Below are 12,669 nucleotides of genomic sequence, written 5' to 3' on the forward strand. Positions count from 1 at the left end.
TGTGAGCGAATTCGTCGTCTTCGTGAGCGTGCGCGTGTCAGCGTGAGCGAAACTTGAGGCCTTGAGACCTTGAGACCTTGAGGGTGGTGGGGGGCAAGGTATGGCCGGGTGGTCCTGGGTGGACGACCGCGAAAAAGGGACAAGGAAAAAAAAGGGGGAAAGGAAATAGAGAATAAGGAAAAAAAAAGAAGAAACAGAACATCACATCCGGAACTGCTCCACGCTCAGCATGACCGTCGGCGTGCCCCTCAGCGCCGCGACCGGGCCCGCAAACGGCGCACACAGCGCGCGCCGCACCCCGTCCACAAGCGCGTCCGGGCCAGACACTGTTCAACGTTCAACGTTCAACGTTCAAACGTCGATATCACGATATCAATCAGCATTTCGCACTTCTCCCACAACCCAAGTGCAAAACGGCCACGCACCATCGACAGCGACAGCGCCCCGCGCCGCGCCCACCTCCTCCTCGAGGATCCCATACACGTCCGCGCGGCCGCACCGCCTCCTGACGACGCGGGCCGTGATCGCGTCCGCCACCGCCACCGCGAGCGGGAACGCGCGACAGCACTCGGTCGGCGTTGGGGTCTGGATCGCGCGCCCTGCGCAGGGGGCGAAGTACGCCGCGTCGGGCTTCTTGACGTCGCCGCAGGAGACGAGCGTCCCGGGGGTGCTGGGCGTGCTGGGCGTGGCGGGGGTCGAGCAGCCAGAGTCGGACGACGACGACGCGGACGCCGAGGAGGCGGGGCGGTTCTTGGCGTCCGAGTCGTGCCCTTCGTCTGTGCCCGTGCCCGTGCCTTTCTCGATGTCCATGCCAGCGTCGGCGTGGAAGTCTCTGGCGAGCGTGGGGAGGGACTCGAGCCGCGGGTCTGCGTCTGCGTCAGAATCTGAGTTTGGGTCTCCGGTGGCGCTCCCGCCGGTGAGGTAGATGTCGACGGCGAGGGAGACGGCGGGCGGCGCCTCCGCGAGGACGTTCTCCAGGTCGGCGGCCATCCACTCGTATTCGGCTGCAGCACCAGCATGGCAGGACGGACGACGGTCAGTTGGAACTCGGAAGCGCGTGTGCCATCATCGTGAGCATGATGGAGAGAAGTGCGGGGACGTACTCTGCGTGCGGATGGTCCAGACGAATACGACCCGCTGCGCGCAGGCGTCGGAGGCGTTGACGTCCCTGGTGCACAGCGTGAGGAGGGGGGACGTAGACGGAGCGCAGCGCCTAGGATTAGGATAGGATACAGGATGCTCACCTGAACAGCTGGTGCATCCGCGCAAGCGTATACGTGACGCCCGTCCCACCTGAAAGCGGTCGAGTAACACAGTCAGCCAGGCAGGCACGCACCCGTAACAAACAGCACACGCACCGGCAATGAACACGCAAGTCGAGAACGGGCGTATGTCCTCCGGGTGCCCGTACGGCCCATCGACCATCGCCGGGAGCTCGCAGCTCCCCGTCGGCGCCGCACGCTCGAGGAGCGTCCTCGTCTGGCCCTTCATCGCGCGGACGAGGAACACCATCTCCGCTTCCTCCTTGTCCTCGCCCTTGCTCTTGTTATCAGCGCGCGGGAGCGGGTCGTATACGTTCCCGATCGTAAACGGGTGCGACTGGAGCCCGAGCGTCGGGAACGCGAGGAAGACGTGCTGGCCGGCCCTCCACCCGCCGGCGATGCGCCGCCTGAGCGTGATGCGGAGCCCGTCCGCGCCGATGGCCTCGATGCGCGCTTTCGCGTTGGACGGGCGGAGGACGAGGTTGAGGAGGATGTAGCGCCCGCCGCGGAGGAGGCGGTCGAAGAGCCAGATCGCCCAGACGCCCCAGATGTACTTGGCGCAGCGGACGGGCACGACGTGGACGTGCACTGTGACGAGGAAGATCCTTTGGAGGGCGAGGGTAAGCGTTAATCGTTCCGAGAAGGAGGAGAGGGAGGGGAGAGAGGACGTACAGGATGAGTATGACGTGACTGACGTAGAAGGTCTCGTAGAAGCGGCGCCGGAACCACTTGACGGAGATGATGGTGGTGATGGTCTGTGCGACCGCTCCGACCATGCCGGCGACCTTCCAGCCTTCGTCGAGCAACTTGGCCGGGCTGCAGGCGGGATGGTTATGTTACATTCAACAGCAGAGACAAGACAGGGCGTTTCACTCGCCTGCGTATATACCTAGCAATGACGCGTGAGTCGATAGTAATGGGACGAGACGATACCGCTACACTCACATGCCACCAAAGTGCAGCCATGTCAGCAGGAGAACACATCTCGACACCACGCGGTGCATCAAGTTGAGCTAGAACGGGACAATTAGCGGACAAAAACAGTACATATGCGTTAGACTGTGCACCTTCTCGTGTCCAATTCCGGTGAGCCCTAACAGAACAAGATGAGACACGAAGTCGTACGTGGATGGGTAGAACAACTCACAGGTGACGGCGTTATTCTTCATAGAAAGCAAGACGATGAACGGAAGCTGTACCGTAGCCAACTTGCCCGTCCTGGAGCCCCACGATCTGCCGGCAATATTTGTGGGGTACGTGAGGCCGTCGACTGAAGGATGAGAGACGATGAGCACGATGCGACAACATCGAACAGAACAGTCAGAACACCGACCAGGAGCGAAACACCACACAAGGCAAGCAAGCATGTATGCAACCGTGAAGAACACCTCCACCACCATGAGATCGAGTCCAGGGATGCGCCATCTGAAGCCGAAGATGCGCGACGCCGAGAGGACCGCCTGCGGGATGCGACGCAGGGACAGTCTCCCAGTCTCACCTGGCGGAGCGACGGTCCGACTGGTCGACGAGCCCTCAGACGCGCGACGGCGGGCTCGATACCGGCGGTACGTGACCCAAGAAAGGTAACAAGCGTTGACAAAGGTCGCCAAGCCCAGTAGGGCAAGCAGGCCATACCACACGTACTCAGGGTGATCCTGAAATGGGGCAGGGAGTTAGTACCAAGTACTAAGACGTCAGGATAGCCAAGAGTGCGACTCACGGTGGTGCGTTTCCCACTACCACCGCCGCTGTGACCAGCGGTTTTGGTAGTGGTCGATGAGGCCGCGGCGGCTATGATCGAGGTGCTAGAAGCAGAAGCACTCGAGGAGTCGGAGCTGTACCCGCGATGGCTGGACATGTCAGAGAAACTCGTCGGGGGGATGGGTCGCAACTTCTTGGCCTCTCGGCACCGCACAATATATGTAGCCACTGCATGACATTCATTTTTCCTCAGGGGAAGTCAAAACGAAAAAATCGTTGCTCGAGGTTGAGCAAGGTGTAAAAACCGGTACCGCTCGAGAGCCGATTCGACGTCTCGATCAGGGTTCTCGGGAAAGATCAGATGTAACTGTTATCTGATAAGATGGACCGTTATCATATCTCTCCCGAGGTCAGGCGCTCGGATTATCTTATCAGATAACGCCGATGCCTGAGTTCATTCCCCCACAGCATGCGGAAACTCACCCGACGGGCTGAATGTGCCATTGAGATGGCACCATGGTTGCTACGAGAACGGCCCAGATTTGAGCTAGAGTCTGGACGGATGCGGCTTCCATATGGGGCTGGCTGGGGTGGCCAATGAGCCCGATGCGTCGGTACTGCGCCGTACTATCGCATTTCGCGAAGAATCAAGGAAGCGTCCAACGCCTTCGGGACAACATGCTCGAGGTCAATATACGTCAGAGACAAAAATAGTTGCAGAGCTAACCTCTTCCGGGTGGAAATCGCCTCGTGTTTCGACCTCGAAATTGGCCCAGCTCCCCACAAGCAGGCTGTCGTCCGACGTCGCAAGTTCAGGTTATACTGTGGTGTCGGTGCGCAGCGCACGTTCAGCCTACAGCCAGGCACAAGAAGGTACCGGGCCTAGGAACAGACCGCGGTGTAGAAGAGTGCAGGGGACTAGGGCTGACTCGGAGGGCGTCAGTAAGTAGTCGTCACGGAACGTGCGGCAGCACCCCTCCTGACCTTGTGTTCTGTCGCGGCTTTCGCGTTCTTCTTCCACTCAACGCCGTCATGCCACCGTAAGAATCGTGGCTCCGCATGCTCACTTCTCACGCATGATTATATCTCGGGGTTGGCGGCGTTCCGACTAAGAGGTCAAGCAGGATCTATGGCTGGAAGGCTCAAGCACGAGGTATGAGGAGCAGCGTTGGACATATCTCACCACATGCGTTGCCTCTGATACAAGCGACCTGTTTCTGCAGTCTGTGGCCAAGAGGGGAGATCCTGGAAGCTGGCAGTTGCGTATCGCTATTCCGTGTCGACCATCAAGAATGGCATGGAGGCTCCGGGCGGCGAGATCGCTATGAGAGCATGCCGACATGCATATCTACGCATCTCGGTTCCTGAATCCTCGGAGAGCCCTCGTGTTCCGTAGGGGGTCCGCATCTGCACGTCGTGGTGGGATCCGCTTTCGAGATGTCCTTTTGTCGAGATGACATCACCAGGGCAGCCTATCCCGAGTGCAGTAGGGTGTTTGAGAGTACATGTGCCGACGTGTAGATAGGAAAGCCCGAACCTTCTAGGCCATCCGTTGTATGCAGACCGATGGGGTCGAGATGGTCATACGGAGCAACGTTGGCGCGTCGCGAGGCTTCCTACGAGTCTTCGACTCTTCTGTTCAGCTCTAGAGCATGTGTGCAGCAGACGTACAAGAGCGCCTCTATTCTAGGGTCATGATATCCATGAGTCCGTATCGCACCTGTTCGTGTACACTCGGTGAGAGGACAATGCCATGACGTGATAGCTCACTTTCATGAATCACTTGCGGTTCAGTTCCGCCCACGTTGCACACTATCTGATAATGGCCTCCCGTGAATGTAGCGTATCAAGGTAGTAGGTAAGTACTAGTCAACGTTCACTGTCATGGATCATGGTCAAGTCGCAACTGGGGCCAAGAGAGGCAAGTGAACTCCATCGGACTTTGCCGAGGCAACCCCGTGAATCACGGACTCGAGAAAGTTGTGCTTGGGCGCTCCACCTGCAAGTTCCTCAGCTTCGCCCTCGATCATGGCCTCCTCCTCTTCCTCCAGCAGCGCGTCTGACTCCGAGCAGTCCGTATCTACGTCTCCACATCCTCGCAAGAGACAGCGGCTCTCAGACGAGTCCGGCAACGACACCTCCAGTAGCGAAGACGCGTCGGATTCCGAGGCCAGTGCGGACGAGGACGAGGAACCCGTGCTGTCCCACGCCGAGAAGCGGCGGCAGAAGAAGAAAGAGCAACGTGCAGCAAAGGACACAGATGCAGAGGACGCCGACAGCAAGAAAGACAAGACAAGGGTGCAGAACACCGCCGAGCTCCCGCCCTCGAAGCTCCCAAAACGCCAGAACTCTATATGGGTCGGCAACCTGTCGTTCAAGACCACACCAGCGTCTCTCAGGACCTTCTTTGAAGGTGTGGGCGAGATTACGCGGGTACACATGCCCATGAAGATGGCGGCAGGCGGGCCTGAGGGAAAGGGCCCCAGGAAGGAAAACAGAGGGTCAGTTTTGACATACTCCACACCCATGTCCGTCCGATACGAATCAATATACCGGTTATTTGCCCTTCAGTTTTGCGTATGTGGACTTTGCTACCCCAGATGCGAAGACCATTGCGATCACCATGTCCGAGAACCCTCTGGACGGGAGACGTCTGCTCATCAAGGATGGTACGCCCTCTCCCGGTGTCTTCCGCGGCTCCCGGACGTACGTCTAACCACCCCACCCAGGTGACGACTTCAAAGGGCGTCCTGCACCTGCAGCAACCGCTGGCGCGGAGGGCGCAGAGGCTTCAGCCGCTAATCGAGCGTCCGGTCACAGTAAGACGGCGCAGAAGATCCTCAGCACGCAGAAGCAGCCTCCCGGCCCCACGCTCTTCTTTGGGAACCTCGGGTTCGAGACCACCGAAGACAGCATCCGCGAGCTGCTCGAGTCCCACCGCGCAAAGGAGCCCGCAGACGGGGCGGACAGCGGCGACAAGTGGATCAGGAAGGTCCGCCTCGGCACGTTTGAAGATAGCGGAAAGTGCAAAGGGTGCGTGCGTCTTCCCTGCTGGTTCTGCCATCACACCATGTTGCTGTTCAGTGTTCGTCGCATGATTGCGGTTCCTCCGCGTGGTCTCACCCGTGTCCCGGGACTCACTCCCAACGTCCCATCGGGATAGAACGCTCGATGGAAGCTTGCGTCATTTCACAGACCGTGGGTCTATGATCCAAACACTAAAAGACGGTTATTGAGATCACGAAGCCGGCGTTGCGTCGGTGAGATGCACGCGGAGCCACGTTCGAGCCTCGTCTCCGCGCGTCTCGTGCGCTCTTGACCCCGCGCACCCCAGAGCCCAAATACAAATTCACACCCCAAGCGGGCGACGTGGAGCCCCTCAATTTTGACAGCCACCGTTTCTGCTTCTTTGCGTCGTGCGAAACACTACAGAAAAAAAATTACAAAACTGATGTGGCTGACGCGCCCCCTTGAATTTGTATTTCGTCCCACAGCTGGGCCTTTGTCGACTTCACGAGCACAGAGCACGCGACCGCCGCGCTCACGAACACGCGGAACCACTCGCTCAACGGCCGAAAGCTCGTCGTTGAGTACGCGTCGCCCGAGGCCGTCCGCCGAGGCGGCGGCGGCCCGCCTCGCAAGGAAAAAAGCGGCGAGAAACGAGGAGGCGAAGGCAGGCAATCTGGTGCCAAGCGGGAACGTCCTGCCCGGGTACAGCGGCACGCAGGAGAAGCGGGCGAGGGCGAGGGCGAGAAAGAGGGAGAGGAGGAGGGTGGTCCCCCGGCGAAGAAGCGGCGCTCGGATGCAGGGGACAAGGATCGAGGCTCGGGCAAGGGAAGCAGCTTCAAGGGAGCCCGTCCACGCTCTAAACCCGGTGCCGCCCTGGCGATGGCGAAGCGCGAAGACGTCTCCATCGTTCCCAGCGAGGGGAAGAAGATCGTCTTCTAGCGTACTCTCTACACGTCTATGTCTCGTATGTCAGCTGCAGCGCACTCTAGACCCTGTTCTGCGCCCGGAGGGACGGCATGCAATAGGAGACAAGCTAAGCTTCTGCCCTGAATGCTGACTGCGGCGTGATGGGAACGGGAGGACGGACATGGTATGTCATTACAAGACAATACTACAGCTACTTGTACGGGGAAACGCTAGCACTGTGGGGCAATATAGGGCGCGCAGCGGGCGTGGGTGTGTAAGCCAGAAGCTTACGAACGGAGCAAATAAACCAACTAGTGATACATGTGTGACGTCTGCGCGCGCCCACCGATATTCAAGACTCACAAGACTCGCGTACTCAGTACCTCAGCAATCACGTATCATGCATGTCATGACTCGTCCGCAGAGTCGTCCTCCTGCACCATCCCGATCTCAAACTCGCCACAGATGTCCCACCGCGAGCCTTCCGCTGCGGCGGAGACGTACTTGACGAACCGCATGACGCCCTCGTCGCGAAGCACGAGCAGGAGGCGGTTGAAGCCCGGCTGGACGGTCAGCAGCGTGCCGTCCTCCTCCTCGTCTTCCTCGTCTTCGTCCTCGTCCTCGTGCATATCCTCGTCCTGGCCTGCATGGCCGTTCACGCCGTTCGTGCCGTTCTTTTTCTTCGACGAGCCCGAGCGGTAGACAGCCGGGTCGTCCTCCTCGTCGTGCGGAGCCATGTAGCACTACAGATAGAGTCAGAATGTCAGCACCAGATCCCATGCAAGTAGGAACGGAGTCACTAACCTCCCAACCTCCCCACTCGCCCGTCTGCCAACCAACGGGGGAGGTCTCTTCGCCGGTCACATGGGTGCTCGTCGTGTCGGGCGCAGACTCAACCTGCGGCGTCAACCCCAGCACAACATCCAACCTCGTCTCCTTCGCCTCGCTCGTCGCCAGCGTGTAATCCAGGCCCGGCCTGAACCGCCGCGCCTCCGCCATATAGCGCACCGGCAGCAGCTTCGACACGCACGCGAGCCACGCGCGGAACGCCTGGCTCGTGAAGAGCTCCTCCTGCAGGCTGCGCACAATATCATCCACGTCGGCGTGCGCCCACCGCGGGCTCACCGCCATCTTCGGCCCGTTGCTCTCCAGCGGGCGGAGGGCGCAGTACCGCCACTTGTGCGGGGGGCCCTTGAGCATCCACGCGCCCTCCCCGCCGGCGGTGTGCGGCGGGATGCGCGTCGCGCGGTTCGGGCCGAGCCCGTCTTGCTCGTCCTTCTCGACCAGACCGCCACGGAGCTTCTCCGCAAGCGGTGCGCAGAGGAATGAGTGCAATTCGAGGCTAGACTCGTCGACGAAGCGGGACGCCAAGGCCTTCATTGTGCGCGCCTGGAGATAGACCGGGTTGAGGAACTCGGACAGGAACGATACGTGCTCCTCCGAGAGCGGATCGTCGGGCAGAGGTGGTTCGACGGTGTTGGGATAACCCCTGAACTCGGTCTGTGTGGAGGCCTGGAAAGTAAAAAAGTTTACATGAGCGGTGAGCGGTGGTTTCGCCGCGAGGATCGGATGATTTGCTCACCAACTGGTCGCGGGAGCTTTTGAGTTCTGGCTGAGGTTCGGGATTATAGCCCTCCTCCCCGGGCTGAGCAGAATGGAACCAGCCGCTGATGCTCAGTCGTTGCCGACCATCCTCGGACTCGCCGACCACAACCTCCTCGACAGAGTGGAAACTGCGGCCGGGCTGTACTTCAAAGAATATGAACTGGTTCCAGACAGGCGGGATACTTTTAGCCGGGACGGGCTCGGGCTCGGGAAGACCCTCCGGGCCTGTCTTGACGGGGTACAACTCGAGCGCGCCGCCCCACTCCGCCTGCCAGCCTTGGTAGTGGGGGAGAGGCATGTAGAGGATGTAGGACACGCGACGGGTGCCGATGACGTCGTCGTGGTTTAGTAAATGGCATCCCTTGCGGTAGCTGACTACGGACATGTCCTGCTTGGTCCCGGAGAGAGGACCGCATCCGGTGACAGCGCGGAGGAAGGAGCGGAACATGGGCGAGTAGAGCGCATCGCGGAGGGTGAGGAGGGAGGGCAGGAGGGCGATCTGCTGCTCGGTCAGGTACGAGAGGGAGGCGAGGTCGCCGGTTTGGTAGACCTGATAAGATATGATTAACGGGCCTGTCACACCGCTCGCAGATGGTTACAGTCCGAGGTTCGCGACTGCAGAGAGGACGCAGGGAAGAGATGCGCACCTTGTAGATGTCCGTCTCCTTCTCCGAGAAACTGAGCTCCGCAAGAGATTCGTCCTTGACCTTCTGGAGGAGGTCGTCCTGGAAGAGCTTCTCGACCACAACATGCTTGAAGGGGAGACTGCCCTCGTACTCGGTGTGGAGCCTGTGGATGTTGGAGGGGCCAAAGAGGTCCGGGGCGAAGTGGGGGGTGGGGTCTTGGGTGGTAGAGCTGGGGGGCGCGTCGGATATATGGCTGGACTTGAGGCGTTTGAGAAGCGTAGGGTCGGGGTCTGGGGAGGGCGGGGAGCGGTCGTGGGTCCTGTGTGTCATGTTTGCGGGGGTTCTTGGGCGGGACGGGGCTCGATGGGGACGGGGACAGGGCGAGAAATAGGCAAGGGGGTATATGTGGGCTGAGCGAGGATGATGGAGAGCAGGAGCCTCGGCCAGACCAGACTGCGAAATCTTGCGCTCCCCCGCAGGCGCCCATGGCCTCTCCTCCACTTTTCTCCCATGCGCTCCCTGTTCTGCCCCCGCCAAAATACAAATACGCGTTTCCTCGGCCGTCGCGATGCCCTCCGCCCGTCGCCCGTCGGATCCTCGCCCAGTGCCCCAGCCCGCAAGCACGTTTACGCAGCCTGCGCGACCATGTCTGCGTCGATCGAACGTACTACCCTCGCGCGGCAAGTCCCGGCTCGCCCAATATGGCAGCGCACTCTGAGTGCTGTGGCCAGCCAACGTTGCACCTTCTGCGCTGGGCACCCACACACGGACAGGAACCAGCGAAACCCTCGCACATCCCAAGCACTGACGTCACCCACTGTAACCCGCCCAGGCCAGCCTATCGCCAGCGCTTCTCACCCGCGGTCTTCCCGCACAAACCTCCTCGCCTCGCGTTCTCCCATTCATGCGTTCATGTCCCACACTCCAGGAAGCCCCTTGCCTCCCACCCGCCAACCGACGCCCTCCAGCCCGCGTCGCGGGCACAGAAAAACGTGTTCCGTCCCCGCTCAATCTGCGCACAGTCTAGGTCACGCGGACTCCGTTGCCCTTCCAAGTTCCCGTCGTCCTTCTGCTCGAGTCCGCTCAGCGGCTGATGTATATGTATATGTAGATAAGCCTGCTTTCTGAGCTTTGCGTTCCGGCGTCCGGAACAGCCATAAAGATCTTCACTGGAACACCGGTGACCGAGCGCGAGGCCTCGACCCCGGATCGACTCCCAGCCAAGCGTCTCAGCGCACCCGCACGACCCTACGAACACCAAGATCTGATTGGCCCTGATGCACGAACGATGGCATCTCGAAGGGAACGCACCGTGTGGTTATCGACCGCGGTCTCGAGCGCGAAGACAAGATGTGGCACACTGCACTGGTGTGTGATTGTCCAATGGCGCTGCATCGCGCCAAAAGAAGTGCTGTAAACTACACATAAGTACAGTGAATAGCAAGCGTACGTAGCAACCAGGACAACATCTGCCATCGACCGACAGGCCTAGGCCTGGGCCTCTCGACGGTGGGTGGGTGGGGGCGGGGCGGACGAGCCGAAACGAAAGAAGAACGGGTCACGGTCGTGGGGTGTGAGAGCGGGAGAGCGGGGAAGCGGGGCGGGGGACAGGAACGACGTATCCACAGATCACGATAGACTGACTGAGACTCCCTGTAGGCTGTAGGCTGTAGCCGAGAAGAACTGCAGGAACTGAAGTCTGAAGACGGAACGGACAAGGTCAAGGAACGGGTGCACTCGGGCGAAATGTACACGTCAGGCTGCACGATAAAATTATAACCTATACGTACTGGGACACGACGCTCGAGAGTGGGGTCGAAAATACACGGGATCAGTGGATGGCAGTATGTCGGGTGGGGGTGGGTAGGTGGGTGGGTGCACAATATCCATACGTCGAACGCTCTCCTCCGCTCTCTCCCCATACAGCGAAGACTGGACAGGCCGGCCTCGGTCGTACCCTCGGCACGGCATGTGCCCTTCGCGTCAAGGAACAGCACGGGGCTGACGAACCAGCACAAACTCAAGCCACGAGAGACTTCTTCTCGTCCCTGGCAGATTGCGAGCTCGACGAACTCGAACTCGAGCTCCTCGACGGGTGATACCGGTGGGAGTGGGAGTGCGAACGCGAATGCGGATGAGAGTGCGCGTGCGCGTGCGAGTGCGAATGCGAGTGTGAGTGCCGGTGCGCCTTCGGAGAGCCGGGCCCGGGACTTGTTGTGATCCACGCCTCCGTGGCGTGCATACTCCGGGCCTCCTCCTCAGTCATGCCGCCGATCGGGATAGTCGCATACACAGCAACGTCGCTGCGTGTCGAGGAGAAGTGATGTGAGCGCCCGTCAGACAGGGGTGTTGAAGGTGACGTCGGCGTGGGCATGAGGTACACCCGCTGGAGGGGCACGTCGGTCTTGATCGTGCGCAGGCCAAGGATGTGTGCTTTGGCACTGGCAAGGAGGTCTCGGGAGATGTGGGTGTAGTACTGCGACAGCGCGATGACGATGTGCAGCTGTGCACGTTAAATCCGCAGCGCGCCAATGACAGATGCCGGAAGGTCGTCGTCAGCGAAACTGTGTCAACGCATCATACCCCGTCCCAAACACGCAGACTCGGGCCGATCAAGGGGACCGAGACCGAGGCGTCAGACAGGGAACACCTTGTCTGCCCGCAGGTGGCGGTAGCGACGGGGTAAGTGGGAAGTGTGGAAAGGGACTCACCCGGACTACAATCAGGATGAACATGATCCCCAGCACCGCAACGACAGCCCGCTCGAACCATTGTTCGCAATTCTCGAGCGACATACCAATCTCGCCCATATCGCGCATGAGCTCAGGGTGGCGGGAGAACTCCTCACACACTGTTGAGCGAACATACGACGAGCTGAACGTCGTGTATGTTGCGCCGAGCGTGGCGAGCGTCACGAACACAAAGTCCGCAATCGAGTAATCGCGGTAGATGCGCACGAACAGCCGTATGTGCTGCGGAGTCCAAGCCAAGCCGAGTCGTATTGTTGCCGAGGTGGGAAGGGCGCATAGAATGGGCGGCGGAGGCGATAGTCAGCATCTCAATAACATACATGAAACACCGGGGGAAGATGGACGCGTGGAGAAGGGTAGGGATGGGAGAACAAAGCAAGTACACACCTTGGCGATCCCTACGAACCCGATGAAGCACGACGCCGCCGCTGCAGCGAAGTACGCAAAGAGGAGGGCCCACACGAGCCGGACCGAGTCGATGGCCCATGTGTCGGCGGAGCCCTCCCACTCGCTCTCGCTCTCCCAGCCGAGCGAGCGCGAGAGGGCAAGAAGACGGAGCGCGAACGCAAGGTTGCACACCGCGCCGACGAACGAGCCGGCGAGAGACAGAGACCTAGAGAGCGACATTGGTTGATGAGCACGGGGAACAGGGATTGAGAAGAGAGTCAGGGAGTCCCGTCAGCCGATGGTTCGAGCAATGACGAGTGCACGAGGCGGGGATATGGGAGGAAGGTGGAGATATGGAGGTGACAGGCGGGGCGGGAGACTAGCGGCAGGCGAGCCGAGCGGCACCGAGCTGGTGAAGTGGGG

At 60.3% G+C, this 12,669-nt stretch overlaps 5 protein-coding genes across 5 annotated transcripts; 2 read left to right on the forward strand and 3 right to left on the reverse strand.

Annotated features, from left to right (window-relative positions):
* Positions 1-201: 201 nt before the first annotated feature.
* Positions 202-3,120, reverse strand: L226DRAFT_566050 (uncharacterized protein; the record flags this gene model as incomplete). The annotated part of the gene is made up of 11 exons (XM_067683855.1): positions 202-326; positions 426-1,004; positions 1,104-1,168; positions 1,245-1,293; positions 1,359-1,867; positions 1,935-2,078; positions 2,208-2,275; positions 2,330-2,355; positions 2,410-2,532; positions 2,596-2,917; positions 2,983-3,120. The coding sequence occupies 11 exons, from the start codon at positions 3,118-3,120 to the stop codon at positions 202-204; spliced, it is 2,148 nt and encodes a 715-aa protein (XP_067541834.1).
* A 1,790-nt stretch (positions 3,121-4,910) lies between these two features.
* L226DRAFT_499426 (uncharacterized protein) lies at positions 4,911-6,911 on the forward strand (the record flags this gene model as incomplete). Its single annotated transcript, XM_067677720.1, has 4 exons — positions 4,911-5,464; positions 5,535-5,632; positions 5,693-5,996; positions 6,458-6,911. The coding sequence occupies exons 1-4, from the start codon at positions 4,992-4,994 to the stop codon at positions 6,909-6,911; spliced, it is 1,329 nt and encodes a 442-aa protein (XP_067541835.1). The 5' UTR covers positions 4,911-4,991.
* Positions 6,912-7,285: 374 nt separating this feature from the next.
* L226DRAFT_453697 (nuclear protein) lies at positions 7,286-9,439 on the reverse strand (the record flags this gene model as incomplete). Its single annotated transcript, XM_067675143.1, has 4 exons — positions 7,286-7,621; positions 7,683-8,390; positions 8,461-9,033; positions 9,131-9,439. 4 exons carry the CDS (start codon positions 9,437-9,439, stop codon positions 7,286-7,288), a joined length of 1,926 nt encoding a protein of 641 aa, XP_067541836.1.
* L226DRAFT_133310 (uncharacterized protein) lies at positions 9,415-10,365 on the forward strand. The gene has a single exon (XM_067672279.1). The coding sequence runs from the start codon at positions 9,595-9,597 to the stop codon at positions 10,201-10,203; it is 609 nt and encodes a 202-aa protein (XP_067541837.1). The 5' UTR covers positions 9,415-9,594; the 3' UTR covers positions 10,204-10,365.
* Positions 10,366-10,827: 462 nt separating this feature from the next.
* On the reverse strand, positions 10,828-12,663 carry L226DRAFT_133155 (uncharacterized protein). Its single transcript, XM_067672277.1, has 3 exons — positions 12,247-12,663; positions 11,821-12,081; positions 10,828-11,612 (listed from the first exon to the last, which is right to left on the reverse strand). Exons 1-3 carry the CDS (start codon positions 12,484-12,486, stop codon positions 11,130-11,132), a joined length of 984 nt encoding a protein of 327 aa, XP_067541838.1. The 5' UTR covers positions 12,487-12,663; the 3' UTR covers positions 10,828-11,129.
* Positions 12,664-12,669: the final 6 nt, after the last annotated feature.

Source organism: Lentinus tigrinus, assembly GCF_003813185.1.
Source record: "Lentinus tigrinus ALCF2SS1-7 unplaced genomic scaffold L226scaffold_2, whole genome shotgun sequence".
In the NCBI taxonomy this organism is placed as follows: domain Eukaryota; kingdom Fungi; phylum Basidiomycota; class Agaricomycetes; order Polyporales; family Polyporaceae; genus Lentinus; species Lentinus tigrinus.

What these genes read in the sequence shown, in the direction of transcription:
- L226DRAFT_133155 (XM_067672277.1), bottom strand. Translation starts at nt 12,486, where the DNA reads ATGTCGCTCTCTAGGTCTCTGTCTCTCGCCGGCTCGTTCGTCGGCGCG. An exon ending in GGTTCGTAGGGATCGCCAAG is followed by an intron (nt 12,082 to 12,246) that starts GTGTGTACTTGC and finishes TGGACTCCGCAG; the next exon opens with CACATACGGCTGTTCGTGCG. An exon ending in TCATCCTGATTGTAGTCCGG is followed by an intron (nt 11,613 to 11,820) that starts GTGAGTCCCTTT and finishes TAACGTGCACAG; the next exon opens with CTGCACATCGTCATCGCGCT.
- L226DRAFT_133310 (XM_067672279.1), top strand. Translation starts at nt 9,595, where the DNA reads ATGGCCTCTCCTCCACTTTTCTCCCATGCGCTCCCTGTTCTGCCCCCG.